Here is a 19804-nt window from a genome sequence, read left to right on the forward strand (position 1 = left end):
TACCAGCAATCCTCAAGTATTGCTAGGGAATGAAGGTGTTATGATTACCTCATATGCATCAACTCAATGTTAGCATTTAAGAAGTCAATAAAAGAAGAAAGCATTTAAAATAGGACTTAGGTGGAATATGAGCCCACAAACAAACCCCATGCCTGCTCTCCAGAAATCTCTGATCCACCTGCTTTGTAACTCTTGGCAGTACATTACTGTTTTACTTAAATTTTCTCAGATTCTCTCAGTTTTGCTCTCAAGTATGGCTGTGTCACTGGCACCCTCTCTCAGATTTGCTCTCAAGTATGCACAGAACTGCCCCAGTCTGCTTCACAGAGCACCCACCTCTCTCCTAATCCAAATTTAGACTCTCTGATGAGGCACTGCTCCACCTCCATCTCCCTGTATGGACCAAGCATTTCAGAACCTGCCTTATATTCCACAGGAAAAAGATTCCTCTTAATGTGGATCTGTAATCACTTAACATGCCGTGCTGCCACACCCAAACAAATGGGGTAGTCTGCCATCCTCTGCAATACATAGGATATTTTCTGGTCCAGCTTCTCCTCAGCTTAAAGAGTTTTCTATATGATCCAAAGGAATATAAATGGTTATGAGAGGTCTATTTTGAAGCAAAGAATTAAAACTTGACTAAGCCAGGAAAAAATTGCAAAGGGAACGTGACTTTTCAACCTTTCAATGTAGCTGCTTGTCTGAGAAAGGAGAGCCTTTACTCTTGATCACTTTGATGAAATGCACAGAAGTGCCTGTTGTAGCCAATACACCTGGGCAACTGATGTGGCTGTTACAGAAAATGTTGTAAGGACAGGGTTTGAGAAACAGCACTTCTCTCACATTTCCTGATGATTACCCCAATCACTAAGATAGAAGTATTTTTAGCAGCAGCCACTGCTGCACTTTAGGATGAACCTTACCTCCTCTGAATAAAAGGCAGTGAGGTCTATCCCACCCCATTTTCCTAGAAATCCACAGCTTTGTAGCCTAAGAGATGCAAGTCAGCATCCCTTCAATCTGAGACAGTCATAGAAGCTCTTAGAAAGGACCTTTCTGCATGAAATCTCTCCATATTTTGTTATTGGCCACAGAACAGATTGTATTTTAGAAGGAAAAACTGAAATTCTTGACTGATTTTTCAGTGTAAAGTTGAAAGGTGCAGAGTGGTCTGAACAGTGGATCCTGAAAGGAGGTACCTCAAGCCCGCTGAGAATCTCAGTTTCAGGAGGGCAGACAAAGAGCCCATTGCAGATCACTTGCTCTCTGCATGTAGAACCCTGCTGTGCTGAAGCATCATGTTCTGCCCTATGGACCACATGGTTCCTCCACAAGGGCTTGGATATTCTGCACTGAAGCAGCAGCCACTGCACCGCCTTCTGTCTGCCATGGGGCTGAGATTTTTTTGGCTGTAATAAACAGTGGGCTGTCCAGGGAAGCACAGTAGCAGAATGATGCTCTTTTCCAAAAGATAACAACCTCTACCTGTGTATTTCTGTGTCTCCAAAGCCGAGGGTTGCAGAGAAGCAACTGGGCAGAGCTGTGACTGGCTGAATTGTGGGCACTCTCCTTTAAAGAATGGTAACCAACACACAACTGATTCATGCTGCAGGAAAAAATTTGTTGCTCCTCCATGCCAGGAACACAACTACAGGTTATCTTGCTTTTGTCCTTGGGGAAATATATCTGAGAAAAGGCTAAATGCTTTCCTTAATCTGACATAATTAGTCAGGAAAAACCTAGGATTAAAATTTACCAGATCAATACTCATTAAGTTAGGCTGCCTCTAAGGACTACACTCCCAATATGTGCTGTTTTTATGTCTGTGTCTCAGGCTATGAAATTATTGTATCAGAATTGCTATTTCTTCTTGCACTGTTTACTATGTCTGATAAAGTATTAGTCCTAAATAAGAAATAAAACAACAGAGCAGCCTGCTCAGAAGGCTGCTATAAACTCTCACACTGCAATTTAAATCAGCTGTTGAAGAGATGCAAATTACATGCACGGTGCCAAAGCAGGAGCATGTGTAAAAATTCCTTTTATTTCCAGGTGTGAATTTGCCTGTTGCCTGTGCATAAACACATGTGCATACTCCCTCTTATGTTAAACTAAAATGAAGGATGTGTTTACTCCATGTAAGTTTCAGACTGCAGCAATTTTCCTTTCCAGACAGTGATATCCCATCAGATGGAGCAGTCTGAAGTGTTAAAGCCTTTGGTCAGTCTGGTTATAGGAAACATCCAAAAATAAGCATTTGGGGGAATTTTTCAGCTCTGTGGATCTGTACCCCTGCAAATAATTTTGTACTCTTTGGCTTCATACCCCTGAGAGTTTTGGTTTCTGTCACACTTCAGAGGTGTGTTTTATGTGAGGCAACACACACACAATCTATTAATAACAGACTTTAATTCCTTGTTTTTTGATTAAAATATAAATTTGACTTATCAAAGTTAAATATAATTTGGGATAGATTCAATTTAGATGGATAAGTTCCTCAGTGTGGATACAGTCTCATTTGGATGACTTTGTAGAAGACCTCTGCTCAGCATGACTGGTGGTGGTAGAAGCCAGAGAAAGATCACATGCCCTGACCCTGCAACATGTTTTATGTCAGCAGAGGTCTGAGCCCATGTGAAAGCCATGTGGTGCTCCTCACAGTGCGGTGAACATCCTGCACCAAAGAGCAGGATGTATTGCTAAAAAAGTAAGGCAGTCAGTTTAGGAGATGCTTATTTTTTAGGCTGGCAAAGACTTCTCATTCCCCTCCCATTCTTCCAGTCATTTTATATATACAAATAACTTCTGTCAGAAAAATGCTTGTGCAAGACACCCAAGAAGTACATTAAGGATGTCTTGCAGTAAAAACACAAATTCTTTTCTGTATTTAGGATGTGGGATTCAAGATAGGATATTCCCCAAAGGAAAGGAGACGTGGGAAGGAGAGGGATAGGAGGCTGAGCAACAGATCAACTGATGGGAACATTGAAGATGAGAGTCAGTATGGAGGAATTAATTTCAAAATAATCTTTTGCACACATTGTGTGAAAATGAATTGAACTGTAAGGAGGTAAAAAATAGGAAATACTTAAAAAGAAAATTTCATTTGTGCAAGATCTGGTGGGTGTTTGCATCAGTGCCTCTGACATGTTGCTGATTGACATCTATACCAACTCCTGACCATTTCTTTTGTAATTTGTCCCTATCATTGAGCCATCCTATTTGTCTAAATCCCATTGTTCACCTGTGTCCCATGTATAATTTGGTGTATAATTCCATATCAGCCATAAATCAGTGTCTGCTCTCTAATATTATGTCATGGTTGTCCAACTGCTTTATAATTCAAGTCCTGCATATGCCTTCAGACAGTAAAACAAGGAACATTATGGAGAAAAACTGGCAGAATTGTTAAATAAAGTGAATGTCTGAGGCTCAGATGAACAAGAAAGGAGTTAAAATGGATTCTGAGTCCTTTCTGTAGCCACAGAGATAGGTATTGTTTAAACCTGTATTTGAGACTACAGCTGTTGATATTTACAACTGAGCTTCCATTAATTTCTGCAACACAAGATCAGAATCACAGAGAAGGAACAAAGTAACACATATTTATAGAGAAATGAACAAAATAACATTTCTTTTAAAAGAAATCTTTTGAAATGTGTGCCAAGAAAGAGTAATCAGTTCATTCTGACTTAAAATAGAAACCTAGGTTAGTAGCAACATTTTAATATTATTATTTATAAGTTTATTTTTTTCTTTCTTTCATTAAGTAGGTCTTCCCCCTGCCTTCTCTTTTCAGTGAACATATTTACATCTTGTGATTCCATGCAGTCTCTTAGATGAGTTGGCTACCCTGGCTTCATAAAACATTATTAATAAGATTATCCAGAAGGAGTTTGTCTGACCCTATGCTGGAGTGCAGATTTCATTATTTCATTACTGTAGATCTAGTACCATCTTTTATTTCACCATGTTCAGGAATGTCCCAGGCCTCTGCACACGTTATGCAGTTCACATGCCAATCAGCGGGGAAGAGCTCTGTTTTCATTAATGCAGAGCAACTGGGCAGTTTCTCAGGATCAGGTGTGAGGAGCATCTCTGCTGAGAGCCACTTCAGAGAGCACTGTTTTATGATAGGAAGAGCAATAGAGGTCCAGATATTATCATGTCAGAAGAAAAGCAAGCAATTCCTTTTGCCCAAATACTGTCCATTGTTCTATTACATTGGAAGAAGGAAAACTTTAAAAAGAGATGCCTTGCAAAGAGGTGCTTGTCATGACCTGGAAATTTCAAAGATTAGTGGAAAGCTCAGACAAAGAAAAAGGATTTGATGGACATATGAAATATTAAAGGATTGATTTGAATATTCTCAAAGTTGACATAAATTCTAAATAACTTTGCACTGTAAACTTGTAGTTCCAGTTGGAAGATTCTAGATGTAAGATTTCTGATTCACTGTTTTTTGGACTTATTTCCACTGTTTCATTTGCACATGGATCATTTTAGCTCTGGGAATGGCTGCACCTAGTTACAAGTGTTGCTGAGGGTTGTGTAGAAATATCTGGGTGAGCTTTCAAGTGATTTGCTCAGAGATGTGCTGCACAACACTGCAGTGATACAGAGCTCAGCACGAGCTGTGGTGTCTGGGGTTAATGGCCTCCAGTGAATTCCAGCCTGCCATGACTACATTGGTACCATCCTCAAACTACCTGTGTGAAAGCCAGCTCTGGCACATTTATACAATCTGTTGTGACTACTGGGGCTGTATATTCTCTGTAGACTAGCTCAGGTTAGCTGGGTAAACCAGGAGCATGTCAACTGTTTAACAGGCTTTCCTTTTCTGAACTCCTGGTTCGTGAAGTGAAATTAAATAGGGCCTGGAAATTGCTCTTGTTCAGTGTCTGTTAGATAACCTGTGTGGATATATCCCACTGTAACCCAGAGCTGACAGTAATGTATGTTTCTGTTATCAACCTCAGCAGAAAGAGTCAGGGAAGAATGAACTCATCATATGGACTATCCTGTAATGCCAAATGCAGAACTGAAGAAGCTTTGCAGAGTGAGATTTACCTTCCTCTGCCAGAACTGGGTCTATGGACAAAAGCATTCACTGAATGTGAAGCATGCCAATCCAACAGTTTTCACAAGAGCTTTAAGGCACAAAAAAGTGCATCTTAGCAGGGATTCTCCTTCCTTGAAATGTTGATAGGATTTTGCCAGCATGACTCCAGTTATATTCAGCAATAGTCCCACAGCTGAAAACTTACATACTACTTCAGGAATTGACTATTCACTGTTTGAGCTCAAGCTGTGTCAATGTATATATATAGAGAGAGATGGCTTTAGTAGTACTTACTCCAGAGAATTTTCTTTCTGTGACTCTTCCTGTGATCACTTGTACTTGACAATTGCAGGAGTATTTGTCTTGGGAGGCCTCAGTGGTATTTTGCTAAAGAAGAGCTTTCAAATCTGCAATATCACATGCCCTTTTTACATTCAGGTCATCTCATAGGGCCACATTCTTGCTTAGATGCTTTCTCAAGCAAGTGAAGGGAAGCAGCTTAAATCTTGATGTAAGAGTAGAGTTCTCTTTTTGTTTGTTTGTTCATACATGTACATAGGCAGCTGGAACTAGGGAAAAATTGTACTTTCTGCTGTCATGCTTTCCTGCTGATTCTATCCGGCATTGCCTCTGTATCTCATCTGCTATGGGTAGGACAATGTTGTGTCTCCCCAGTCTGAAAGATACCATTTTCACAAATGGTATTGCTCACATGTATTTCTCAGACACTTGGTAATTCTTGGACTGAGTGATATCAATGGGAATGAGAGTCCTAAAAGGATTTTAGACACCTAAAGATCTCTCCAGGGTTTTCTCTGGTTCTGTAAGTGCTTTTGGTATTCTTAGCCTCAGTCTGTTGGTCATAAATATATATTGATTGTACAAAATAAGATTCTGAGTCTTGATACAACAGTAAGCACCCAAAATCATTGCCATATTCCTACCCGGGCAAATGGCATTCTCAGCAAGCTAAGTTATTATATATGACAGATGAACTTTCAGAGGATGTTTGTTTTAGCTTGATGAAGCAGAACAATAATATTTTTTTTTTTTGAGTTTGCCAGCAAATTGAATCAGTGCAAAATAGCATACAATTACTGCATTTCTTATGGATTATGGATTTTTGGTTTGGTTTGACGGGTTGATTTTTTAAAATTTTTTGTTGTTGTTTTTTTTTTCTGTGGGTGTTTTTGGTTTTGGTGTTTTTGTTGTTGTTCTGGTGGTTTTTTTTTTTAATTTGGAGGTGGTTTTGTTTGTTTATTTAGTGGGTATCATTTTAATGAATTAATAAAAAGTGACATAAACTTAATAATCCACATTGGATTGTGTTGAACACTTCTAAGGAAGAAGAAATTCTGTGTTTACTGGGTATTATTACACTTAGGCAGTCAGGGTGATGAACTTGACAGAAATCCCATAGAAAGACAATCTCATAGAAGAAAGACATCACTACCCAGCAAAAAAATGTCACCTTGATTTGTAAGCCTTAGGGTAATGATGTTGTCCTGGTGCCGTCAATTTTGCCTCCTGTGACTGAGCTGTTAAGACTCTAATGAGAGGATGATGTTTAAATAGAGGAAAAGATTGGTTTTGCCAAAGGCAAAATGATAGGGAAAGAGAGAAATCTTACCTAGGTGCTTGCAAAAAAAACTACCTGTGGTCAGCCTCCTGATTTATTACTAAAACCTTCAGCAAACTTGTTAAATTGTATGAATTTTCTCATCACAGTTTGGACTACACATTATATGGGCCCTTGGAAACAAGTATGCAGCTGCACTTCTTCTAGGGTAGCTGCAGGATTCCTATGTCTCAGAGGAACTTTTTCAGTGCATCAAAGCTGCGTTTGTCTCCCTGGCCCAACACTCATGGTCACTGGCTTAGCTGCCTTTGATAATTCTTCCTATGTGCTACACCCTGGGCAGAGAAGGAGCTAGGATGATGAACAGCTTGTCCCTGTCTAATGACCATGGCTAGCTGAGGTGTCCCAGCAGCAGTTTATCCTCGTCTGACTTACAGGGATGTGCAGGGCCATGGAGAGGTGCCTTGGCAAGCTCTTGAAGTGGTAACTCAGGCACCCGTAGTGCTGCAGCTGCAGAGGCAGAGGCCTCCATAGGGATAAGCTCTGTTTCAGGTCTCATGAGGACTCTGATGGATGTTGGAGGCTGTTCAGTTTGGTTGGGGATAAATGGTTTCTAAAACACCAGCTGTCTCTAGAACTTGCATATAAAAAACCATCTCCAACAAGTTCCTCTGTCCTCCCCTGCTGTCCTAGGATGTGTGCTACTGGTGCTCAGGTCAGCATGTGGGTCTTTGTCCTGCCATCATCCACATTTTGATCACCTCCCTCGTCTGAGCTCCGACACACAATCCCTGTTCTACAGACAATGGGATTCTCCATCCCTGGTGGGATCACTGTCTCCCCACTTAGCCCTTTGGTTCTGTTCCCAGATTCCTGCTCTATCTTCAAACTCAGGTGGGATTGATTTTAGTCTTTTCAAATACTCTTGATTATCCTGCTCTCCGTGGTAAGGGGAGAAGGGAGGTTTGGCTCAGCTTTCTCCTCTGTATATACAAAATAAATCATTTGAGATAGTGACAAAAAAACCTCTACATTGGCACAGAGTCAAATTGAGAAGGTAGACCAGAAAATATTACATATAGAAAAAGATACAAGATCCTTCACAGATCTTGCCAATAACTCCACTGTCATTCCATAAGTTGGTTCTGCCTCTTTTATTTTTGCTTCCATGTCTATGCTTTGCCCACAGTTCTCTTGTATACTGTATTTTAGTTTGCCTTACAGAATCCCTCAATAAATACACATATCAAAGAAAATTGGCAATTATAATCACACAATCTCTTGTGTGATTATAATATTCCCTTCCCACTAAGGACAATTTAGCTATATGGTTGGAATTATTGTGAAAAGTCTTCCAGGTGCTGGAAACTCTACTCCAAAAAAGACAAGAGTTGGGATGAACTTGAGGATGTAGATATGATTAGTTGCAGTTAGGATCATCTCCAGAGAAAGAGTACAAGTAAATCTTCTCAAGAATGTACCAAATGAAGCAAGATTTGTGACTGTGTACCATCAATACTGAAGAATATTTAGCAGAGGCTGGAATTAGGAGTTGGATAGAGCTTGAATGTATTCCTCTCAGCACTCATTAATCCATATGGGGACTGTTCCGCACACTGGGATGGATTCACCTCCTCTGGCAGCTGATAAGGAAAGGATTCATTCTCTAGCCAGATGGCAATAAGATCACAGACACCTTGGGTACAGGAGTTTTGAGGCAACATGCCACAGCACATTCAGGGAAATATTCTGTGTATTCTGGTTTCTTGTGGGTAAGATAAGCAGATGAGTGCCAGGGACTTTCTGTAAGTGTTAAGTGCTCCAAAGTCACAGGAGGTGTGTGACACATTCTGTGTCAGGGTTTTTCAAGGAGGCAGTGTATCAGAGAGCCCTGTTGACTGGCAGCAGCAGCAGCAGCAGCAGCAGCAGCAGCAGCAGCAGCAACCCCTCTGGGGAAGCAGAGGAAAGGGAGCTGCAGGGAACAGAAGCCATATCTTAGCTGTTTATCGGAATACCAGACATGTACTTTCTGGTTGATTTGAACATTAGCTGCCTGATTTGGGCTTGGTTTGGTGTTTTGTGTTTTTCTGTGGTTTGGTTGTTTTTTTTTTTTTTTTTTGTTTTTTTTTTTTTGTTTTTTTTTTTTTTTGTTTTTTTTTTGCCTGAGTCCTTTCAAGAAACATTTCCCTTATGACTCAAATAACACTTTGATTATCTTGAATGTGCTTGAAAGGCAACTGGACTGTTACCTTATTGCATTGGAAGTGACAAAAGGAAAACTAGGGGGAGAAAAGGATTTAGTTATAAAGTATACTTTGATTAATTTTGTAGGTAATGTCAACTCTTTTTAGATTTTAGGCAGTAAAGTCAAATTAATTATTTCCTTTGCCTTTGAAGATTTTTATATTGTGTCCTGAAACATTGGCTATGCTTCATGGAAGTTTGCTGCTTTAATTTTAATTGAACTATTAGATTAGAAAAATCTTACAAGATGAAGTGTGGTTTAGTTTACCATTGCCCCTTTTCCTACTGCAGAATGCCCCCATTAAAAATAATTTGTTCCCACCTTTCTTACAGGCCTGCTTTAAGTATTGAAAAGTTGCAATAAAATGTCCCTGGGACCTTCTTGTCTCCAAGCTGAACAAATTTTACACACCTTTCCAATTCCCAGGATATTGTGGGTGACTGTGTCAAAGGTCTTAGAGAAGTCCAGATAAATGACATCTGTAGCCCTTCCTTCACCCACTGATGTAGTCACTCTGTCATAGAAGGCCACTGGGTTTGTCAGGCAAGATGTGTCCTTGTTGAAGCCATGCTGACTGTCCCAAATCACCTCCTGGTCCTCCATGTGCCTAGGAGGATCTGTTCTATGATCTTCACAAGCACAGATGTCAGGCTAACAGGTCAGTAGTTCCCAGGGTCCCTTTTTCTCCCATTTTAAAAATGAGTGCAGTGCTTCCCTTTTGCCAACCACCAAGAGTTTCACCTGATTGCCATGGCTTTTCAAATATCATGGAGAGTAATTTGACAACTACATCAGTCAATTCCCTCAAGACTGGGATGCACCTAATTAGGTCCATAGACTTATTTATATTAGGTTCCTCAGGTGAGAAGCAAACCTGATCTCTGTTTTTTTATTGAGTTTACTGAGTTCTTATAGTTCTTAGAGTGTTCCACTTCTACCAGCAGAAGGCAAATTAAAGACTTAATTATAATTAAGTACGGAAACGGAGGGAGGTATTTACTTTATTGTGAAATACAGTGCTGTGGCATGTACTTACTACTATCCATGTACCTACTCCTGCACATCTGGACTGCAGTCTGTGATGTGGCAGCATATTTCCTAACATACATAAGCCATGTTTTCCTAACACTGTTAAGCATGTGTACTCTGTTCTGCTGGCACTCAGGAGCTGGAACTGTGACGCTCACATATGATGGCCTTTGCAAGACAACAGCTGTGATCCTCCTTCTCCACAGTTTTTATCAGCAAGAATGGTCTTAAGGAATCCCATGCCACTGAGACCTGTAATAAAGTCCAAAATCAATAAAAACTTAGTGATGAAGAACTAGGCTACAGAGCACTTAGGTAAACTGGACACAGACAAGTCCATGAGACCACGTAGGAAACATCCACAAGTGCTTAGCACAGCTGTGGATGCTAGGTCGTTGCATTCTTTATTATCTTTAAAAGGTCATGGCAATTGGTGAAGGCTCCTAATCATATGGGTAAAAAAATGTCACTCCTATCTCTAAGAAAGACAAGCAGGAGGATACAGGAGTTACAGGCTGGCCAGCCTTATCTCAAAGTCTGGAGCAAATCCTCTTGAAGCCATTTCCAGACATGAAGGACAGGAAGATGACTGGTTGTAGTCAACATGGATTTATGAATGGGAAATCATTCCTTGGAATGCTAATAGTTGTCTATGATGACTTGGCAGGATCAATGAATCAGGGCAGAGCAGTGACTATCTCAGCTTTAGCAAGGGTTTTCTTAGTGTCTCTCGCAACATGGAACAGACCAGCTAAAAGGGCATGGAAAACTGACTGAATTGCAATGCTCAAAGAGCTGTGATCAGCAGCACAAAATCCAGCTTATGGCCAGTCACTACTGTTGTACTACTGGCACAGGTACTGGGCCAATAATTTTTAATATCTTCATTGATTACCTGGATAATGGGACATGGTGCATCCTCAATTAATTTGCAGGAGATAGAAAACTGGGAGGAATGGTTGATGCCCTAGAGTTGCCTGATATTCAGAGGGACCAGGAAAAGCTACAGAAATGGGCCAGCAGGACCTCACTGTGTTCAGGAAAGGGAATGCAGTCCTGCAACTTGGAAGAAACAATCTGGGAGATGGCCAGCTGAATGCAGATTTGCAGGAAAGGCCGTGGGCTCCTGGTGGACACCAAGTTGAACATCAGCCAGGAATGTGCCCCTGCTGCAAAGGAAGCCAATGGACTCTTTGGCTGCATCAGGCACAGCATGGCCAGCAGGTTGAGGGAAGGGATCCTTTGCTCTGCTCAGAACTGGTGAGACACACCTGGAATGCTGAGCCCAGCTCTGGCTCCCCAGTATGAGAGAGACATGAATTCATTGCTATGAGTCCAGCAAAATGTTATGAAGGTAGTTAAGAGACTGCAGGATCTGTCATACAAGAGGAGGCTGAGATTGGTGAGGCCAGAGCCTGGGGAAAAATGGTTCTGGGGAATCTCAGCCATGTGCATGGATAACTGATGAGGTGTAAGTAAAGGTAGCCAGATTCTTCTCAGCTGTGCCTAGTTACAGGAAGAGAGGCAGTGGACACAAGCTGAAACTGTGAAATTCCACTTAAGCATAAGAGAAGCATTTTGCTGTGAGGGTGACTGCACACTGGCACAGGTTGCCTAGAGAATCTGTGGAGTGTCCATCTCTGGATATATTCAGAGTCTGATGTGGCACAGTCCTTCTCTAGCTGATCCTTCTCTGGGACAAGATGGACTATGGGGACTGGGTGATCTCCAGAGTTTCCTTCCAGCCTCAATGGTACAGTGACTCAGTATGTCTGGATGTAGAGAAATGTAGGTTCAAGGTGCCTAGCTAATAGAAATACCACCAATTCAAAGAAACAAAAATGATAATATAGAGGGAAAATAGCAGACTCTGGCTTGGTTTTGATCTGGTATTAGAAATGAAAACACATTTGCAAAATAAAAAGGAAGTATTTTAAAAACAATTATTGTAAAAAACCCTGAGCTAAACAACACACCTCATTGGAATACAAAGCCTCAAAACATGTTTCTGTTGTGGTTTTTATTCCCAAAACTAACATGATTGTTTCCTTTAAGGTGGGTAGTCTAGCACTCAGGAAGTTGACAATGGACTCATTATTATTCTTCCATTTTACTAAAAAGAAAGTAATAATGTTTCCATCTTTTGTAAACCAATTTCAGACCTGAATTGTAAACCAAATGGGGATATTTATATTCTCTGCACTGACATTTTTTCATTTATAAAAAATATGCTATGATTAAAAATAGCAGTGACAAAAGATAGAAGAAAGTACTTGATACTCAATGCTTGTACCAACTTCTGTGTCACTGAAATTCAGGCCTTTAGCATGAATCCTTTTTTATTCTGTTGAGAACCCTGTTTATTTTGTCACACCTAAAAAATCAAGGAGGCTAATAGGCAACTAATTAAATATTAAGTCCTCATTCATTCTGTCACATGTCAGTGACTGCTGAATAATAGCAAAGGTGGTGGGAGGGAAGAGAATACAAATAGCTGTTTAATGAAAGCTATCTGTTCAAGCCAGAACAGATACTGCTAAAATATTTGGTCATGGCAAGCCAGAGACTTCCAGATAAGGTGCAGGAGGAGCTGCTTGTGGTCTGGAGTCAATGTGAGAAGTTTCCCTTGCTGGGAATTTCAGTGGCAAACATTTGCCTGCAGAGTGGAGTAAATGTGGAGAGATAACTTTTTGAGTTCTGGATGAAGGGAGAAGGGAGAGAGGAGTAGTTGCAGTGCTAAAGTATATTCTGTACTGGTACTGTGGATGAGAAAAAAGCCCTCACTCAACTCTCTTGTGAATCTCTAAATGCAAGGATGTTGTTCTGTGTGTTCATATAACAACTTCCAATGAAACTAGGTCAAATAAATTAGTGTTCATAATGCTTTTCTTTTGATCAAAATTTACGTGAGCTCTTTGGGAAAACTCACTTTCTGCTTGTTTTCAGCCACATCTGTACCAGATTGTACGGAGGCTGAGGGATCTGTACTTTTGTTTCAATGTATATTGCAACATTTTTATTGCATTCCACAGGTCCTCCAGTAAACGTTACTTGCAATATTTTTATCAACAGTTTTGGATCAGTCACAGAAACCACAATGGTAAGTGCTATGATGCCATTGGCAAGAGAACAGCAATACTTAATATATGTCATGAACACAACCTGTCAATTTTTCTATTTATTGTTCAACTTGCAGGTCCTCCTGTAAATGTTACCTGCAACATATTTATCAACAGCTTTGGTTCAATAGCAGAAACTACAATGGTGAGTGGGACTGATCATTGAAGCCATCTTGCGAAGGAGTGCGATGTGATGTAGAATAGAGATACTCAAGATTTGGGGATATTTACTATGAAGCTACTAAAAACCTACTAAAAACCTGAGTAAAAATAACATAAAATAAATATAAAATAATTATATATATATATATAATTAAATTCACCTATCAAGTCTAAACACACCTACATAGTGATAGCACCACAGTCTGTGGTGACTATGATGGCAGCAAATATAGGTGTGTGCAAACCTGCTTTCTCAGGTTTCATTAGCTCTGAAAAAGCAGAGGAATATCTGGAGCTCAGCTGTGGATTTCCCTGCCAAGTGCACCATATTTGAGTTGTGAGTGTGTTTTGCACCACATGCTGAATCACCTGCTGCTGCAGAAAATGGTCTTGTTTAACTGAGATAGATCTCTGTGAATTGCAGCCACATCAGTTACAGAGGAAGTGTAAAACTTGAGTTAAGTGACTAGAACATGTGGGTATAAGACTTAGGTATTTTGAGGTTAAATAAGTACTAGGAAATTATGGGATTGCACCTGGCTGAAATTTGTATTTTGACTGAATGCAAAGAACAGAGTTAAAAAAAGGTCACATTTTCATTTTAAAAATTGCAAAACATAGAATAAACAAAATCAAGCTAAGGAAAAATGAAAGTTAACATTTTCATCCAACTTATTTTTAAAAATGTTTAGTCTAGAAGTCTATCAGTCTATTATATTTTTCACTATTTGATAAGAAAAATAAAAATATATTTTTCTGATTCCATTTAAAAATATGCTGAATTTTCAAATGTTTTTCAAAAGTGAATAAAAAAGATCTGTCTTTTTAATCAAGCCTACATACACCTGACCATGGGGGTTAATCCACAGAGATATTTTTTGACAGATTTATAATAAGGTGATAAACCTATAATAATTATTAGGTGCTCATATCTATGGCACTTTTGGAGAAATTGCAGTGTAGTTTCACAGCTCTGTTTTCCAGAGATTCCTGGAATCACAGGAAAAACACAGTATCCTTGTTTTTCTGGACTTCCTGAAGCCAGAGGCAATAAAAATCCTTGGCTTCCTGTAGGACTGAAAATTTGGTAATTAATAATGAACTTGCTGCCCACTTGAAGTAAACAAAAAAAGTATCTTTTTTGTAAGATGGAATAGATATTGCCTTGTGGGCCCTGCATTTTGAAGGAAGAGAAGATTTTTAGCCTGACTTATGTATTTTGTTTAATATTAATTTAGATTAAATTGTAACTCATGCCATCATTTTAGTAAGGTCATTAAAGAATGAAGGAACACAAATCTTCTGCTCCTGAACAATTTTATTTAAAAAACCCACCCTGTTATTTAATGTTTTCTAGAGATGAAAGGTGAGTTATTGCTAGGCCAGGTTTCTTTCTTTAACAGTGTGGGAAAACTTTGCTATAAATGACAAGCTGTAACATACAGAGCTATAAAACAAATAAGTTAATGCTTTAGACTATATATCTGTAATATTTTAAAAAAACCTTAAAAGAAAACTAAAATAAATTTTAAAATGACAGGGAAATAAACATATCAGGATGTAACATAATTATCAACAGACAATTTTCATTAATTTTGGAAAACATGAATTGTTTTACTGTGTTTTAAGGATTCTGAGAAGATAGCTGTAAATATAGCATTTTTACATGTCTGTTGATCTCAGTGTTTAGAGACATCAGCATATTATTAGTACCAAAAATCCTGCACGTCACTAGCTTTACAAGATGGCATTCAATGAAAATATTTGCACGACCTAATGCTGATTGCATTAATTAGACTCCTTCATTGCTTTGATTAAATCCCCTCATTACATTTTACCTTCTATCAAATATGTTAATGTGCATCTTTCCAATGTTCATTAACACATTTTGCTGAAAATAGCCAAACATTCAAGTAGATGAAAACAAAGACTATTGGCTTTCTTATTTTGCTTTGTTCATTATATCTGCTAAAAGTGTGGAAAGATTTCTCTAAGATGCTGCTCACTAATTTGATACTAGTTTTCTTAATGTTTTCTCTCTTTTAATGACTATTGTGACTAGTTTCAGGAATCTTCTCTGAGAGGCAGACATCAATTGCTGTTTCAACTATTTTGTCTTTTTGAAATAGATATAAATGTGTGGTAAAATTGTTGGCATCCCTTATGATAAATAACAAGTTTGTTTGACTCCTAGGAATCAATTTTCCCTATAAAATGCTCTTGATGATTTTGACATAAAACTAAATGATTCATTCAAAAGCCTGGATTGCAAATTCAATAGAGACATTCCTGTCTCAGAGGAGAGGAATATTTATTGAAACCATGGACATGCACTAAAGGACATTATCAGAATATAGCTTGGACCACCTACAACAGTCCTTTGGAAATTTGGAAGATGAAAACTTGCTCAGGGAAGCTTTGTGGAGGAGAAATTAATTAACATAGCAAACGGGATTACAGTCCCAGACCTACTAAATTCAGTAACATTACCAGGAGGAGATTCTGTCCTCTGATTAAGACACACAGTACAGGATAAAATTCCTCTCAATATGAAAGGCCAGCACAACTCCAATGTGCAGCACACTCTTCTAAAAATGGAAAACTTACATTAAGAAATAAACTTTGGATTTTTTGCTAATTCAGATGGATGAATTCAACAGACTCTTCATGAGTTTAATTCCCAAAGATCTAGAGAAACAAAATGCAGATATAACTGTCTTTCTGCTCTATAATGCACATATAGGACAGTATCCTAATAGATTATTTTTCCTGCAAAATAAGTATTTTTCTTTCTTATTAAATGATATATATTATACCAAAATGAAAATAATAAAAAAAAGGCCAGAGTCAAGATTATATAGTTGAAAATTTTCTTTGATTTGTCTTTAAGTCCTAACTTGCAAATAAAGAGAAAAAGATTTTTCTGAATAAATTAACTGAATAAAGCAGCTATGAGAGTAAACTCTATATCTATTTTTGGAAGTATTTACACATGCAGTATTCAGCAGAAAATTCACTGTACAGCATGTCTGCAGTTGAGTATCACAGATGAGTAATCTACATCAGCCTGGGCAGCATCCCAAAAAATTCAGATGTTCAGTGTTCCTAATGACCAGGATTTTTTAGCTATCAGCTGTAGGAGAAGTTAAGAGTGTTTTGTATATTGACAAGCTAATTGTTAATTACAGAAATGACTAACTGTGAGGACATTGTTATTGTCGTTGTGCCGTGTAATCAGTGACTGACACTATGCAGCAGGTTCTCTGTTAGGGTAAATGATCCAAACTCCAGTTGTGTTTTGAGTACTTATGTCAGCAGAAAAACCTGCCATTTCTTAATTTTAAAAGCTGTGCTGTGGCTGGCTATATGATACTATCTCCCATTTAAAGGGAAAACACCCCATGATTACAAAAGAGTTTCTTAGATCCTGATTAATTCACATGTATACTTTTAACTAAATGAAAGGCTCCCACTGAAGCCACTGGGGACACATTGCATGCTTATGCCCACAGGTGGCCAAGTGCCTTTTCTGTTGCATGGCCTTGGAATAGGTCATCAAACCACTGCTTTTCAGTTAGCATTTATCTTTAGGATTTAGAGAGAGTCTTTTTGGCAAACCCCTCCTATTCATGGAAGGCCAGCTAAATCTGCTGTTTGTTTCTGACTCCCAGCTCAACTCCTGGGCAATCACTGCTGTTGGAGGGGAAGGTGGGAGGAGAGCTCAGACCTGAGACAAATGCTGGTTCAGAGGCAGAAAGCAGAACAGGGCAGGGGCTCCCCTGCACTCCTCCTGCCACAGCACTGCCTGAGGCCAAAGGGATCCAGAGCTTTGCTCTGGGCAGTGAATCTGGATTTAGATTTGCTGAAAAATGATATCTATCTACATTCATATAATATAGACTAAGTATATCTGTGGATCAAGTCCCTAAATCTTCAGATAGAGCTACTAAATCTAATCAGATTAATATTCTTTCAGTATGTTTGTATTACTGCGAGCTTATGACTTGAGAACAGAGGAAAACTGTTTATCTGAGTTGCCTTGAGCTATTGCTGACACTGGTAGTGCATCTGAGATTGAATCTTCAGGTCCACACTCCTTGTTCAGAGTGGTGGTGCTGTCAGAAGGAATTTGCAGCGTAGGTGTACTTGTGGTTGTGTAGGAGTGCTTTACTACAGCACACCCACTTCTACCCTCAGGACCTCACACTGTAGTGTGCCTCAACTCCATGCTGTCTACTATTCTCAAGAGAATTTTCCTTCAAAACATACTTACAGTGGTAGCTCAGGAAAAGTAAATTCAAAATTCTGCACACGATTAGGCCTGATTTTGTAAACACACATCCCTCTCAATTGCTTGCACAGCAAGCATAGGAGGAAAAAATAATGCTGTTCTTGTGATGTGTATGTTATATTTCCTTTTTTTTTCTCATTAAAATATCTACACATATATATGGAAAGCCTATCAGATGCAAAAAAAAGGTTTCAATTCTGTTTTACTTCTAACAACAAAGCTTTCAGAGGGAAAGCATTTCCAAGTGTATTGGTGTGATGACTCTGATAAATTTATGAAGGGACATATTGAAATATATAGGATAATCTTATTGGTACTATTTTTGATTTTGGTATAATATATATTACCATATGAAATATCTTCTATGAATAAAGATTTTCCGGACAGATTTTATTATCTAAATCACCAACCACTGAAGTTCATCAAAGTAATTTTTTAGATTTTGCTATATAATTTACTGGCCTGACTTATGTATGACTTCTATGTAATGGGGGAAACAATCCCTCTGTTTTCCATAGACTTCATTATATCATATCACAATGAAGAATTAAAGGCCGTCTCATAACTAGTTGTAGCAATTTTATTCTATCAGCAATTGTTCCTGCCTTCTTTTCTGCAGAATTTGAATCAGTGCATTCCTAGATTTATAGCTAAATCTGTCCCATATAAACTCTGAGACTCATATATACTTAAAGATAAATATAAGCTTAAAGACACTTTATAAACAGAAGAAACTCCCAGTTTCTAAGACCAAGAAATAAGGGATAGTATGATTATGGATGGTGTATCCTCACAAGATGTGATGACATTTTATAAGCTCAGAACTGCAAGTAGCTATTTGATATTTAAATGTCTGAAACAAGAACATCATAAAAAGTATTATGACTTGTGAAAAACAGATACAGGCTTTTGTAAGTATCTTTAATAAATGCTATTCTTGAGACCTCTCTCAGGTCTGTCTTGCTCTGATTAGTCAACATTCCTGTTTGGAATCACATCTACCCAAGAGCAAAATGCAAATGAAAAACAAAGGAAGAAAAGTTATTCACCTAGTGACATTGTAAAGCATCTTCCCATTGGGTTCAAAATCTGCATCAGTTTGGATGTCAGAAATATTCTGTCAGGGCAGCAGCACACCTCACTACTACACAGAGCAAAGGGGGCAAAAACCAAAGCTCGGAGGGGCTTGTTCACAGAGTCTGCATATGGGGCAAGCTGCTTTCTGCAGCTCTGATCAGAGTGAGAATATTCATCTACATTTCAAGGGTGATAAGTTCTTTTCTATGCAGTTCAGGTACCTGACTAAAACCCAGTCAGCTCATACATTTTCCAACTCAAAAGCACAGTGTTGCCATTTTAATGTGCAGTTGAAAATCCAAAATGTTAATGCTTTGTGTTATCAGCAGAATTATTTGATAAAGCATTCCTTCAAATAATATAATCAATAGAAATATTATTAAATATTTTTCTTTTAGAGGAAGAGTAGATGGTATTTCTAAGACAGTGTTCACGGACAAATTAAAAATAGTAATTTCAGAGAGATGAGGATCTTATTTGCTGATTTTGGAAAGCTGGGATTAGGAGAGTAAACACTTGCTACTTTCTACTCCCTGTAGAGAGTTTAGAACCTGAAAGCTCTTTTCTCACTCCTCTTTAATAACCAGTTCTTGACATAATGTTAATGTTGGCTCTAAATGAACCTCTAAGTAATTGCTGCCTTTCCCAGTTGTGACTAGCAGACCACCAAGCAGAAGAATACAGTCAGGCCAATTTTGATGGGATGCAGACAGGGAGGAGTAAATGAAGGAACATACACAGAAATCATACACTAACTAGGAAAAGGAAACAAGTAATAAATAAGAAGCAGTAATTTAATTTCTACTATACAGTTTTGGCTTCACTGGAATTAAAAACTATTCATGAGTGCATTAGACATAAATTACTTACATATTAGAATAAATTTATTTAAATTGGTAATTTTTTAGCATCTTTGTTGAACTTGTATATATTTAACTGCAATTCTTTTTGAATTTAAAACTATCTCTTAGGTGATTCACAACATTTGAAATAGGGTTACATTTAATTGGGGAGATTGCAGTTAATATTTTTCTCATCACTGAAGGATGTTTGATTTGGAAAATGTACCAGTTCTGTTTGTTTGGTTCGATGCAGCACTTTGACAATTTTAGTTTCAAATGACAACTCTGATGTTCAAAGGATAACACAAATGTTTGCTGTAATGCTGGTACTGCAGTATATCTAAGAACATAAAGCAAGCTGAAAGTGGGCTTCCAGTTTTGGTGGCTTAGTAACC

At 38.4% G+C, this 19804-nt stretch overlaps 1 protein-coding gene across 8 annotated transcripts in view; it reads left to right on the plus strand.

Moving 5' to 3' along the window:
• Window positions 1-19804, plus strand: part of GLRA2 (glycine receptor alpha 2) — a 119775-nt gene that overhangs the window by 10943 nt on the left and 89028 nt on the right. For 4 of the 8 annotated variants that reach the window (XM_085584905.1, XM_077781615.2, XM_031503770.3 and 1 more), the window contains exon 3: window positions 12951-13018. In XM_085584905.1, coding sequence (XP_085441031.1) covers window positions 12951-13018 — 68 coding nt within the window. Of the gene's footprint in view, window positions 1-12950; window positions 13019-13114; window positions 13183-19804 lie in introns of all 8 variants that reach the window. The other 4 variants (XM_077781614.2, XM_031503768.3, XM_031503775.3 and 1 more) reach the window with 2 other exon arrangements.

This window comes from Lonchura striata, chromosome 1, assembly GCF_050655825.1.
Source record: "Lonchura striata isolate lonStrDom1 chromosome 1, ASM5065582v1, whole genome shotgun sequence".
NCBI lineage: Eukaryota > Metazoa > Chordata > Aves > Passeriformes > Estrildidae > Lonchura > Lonchura striata.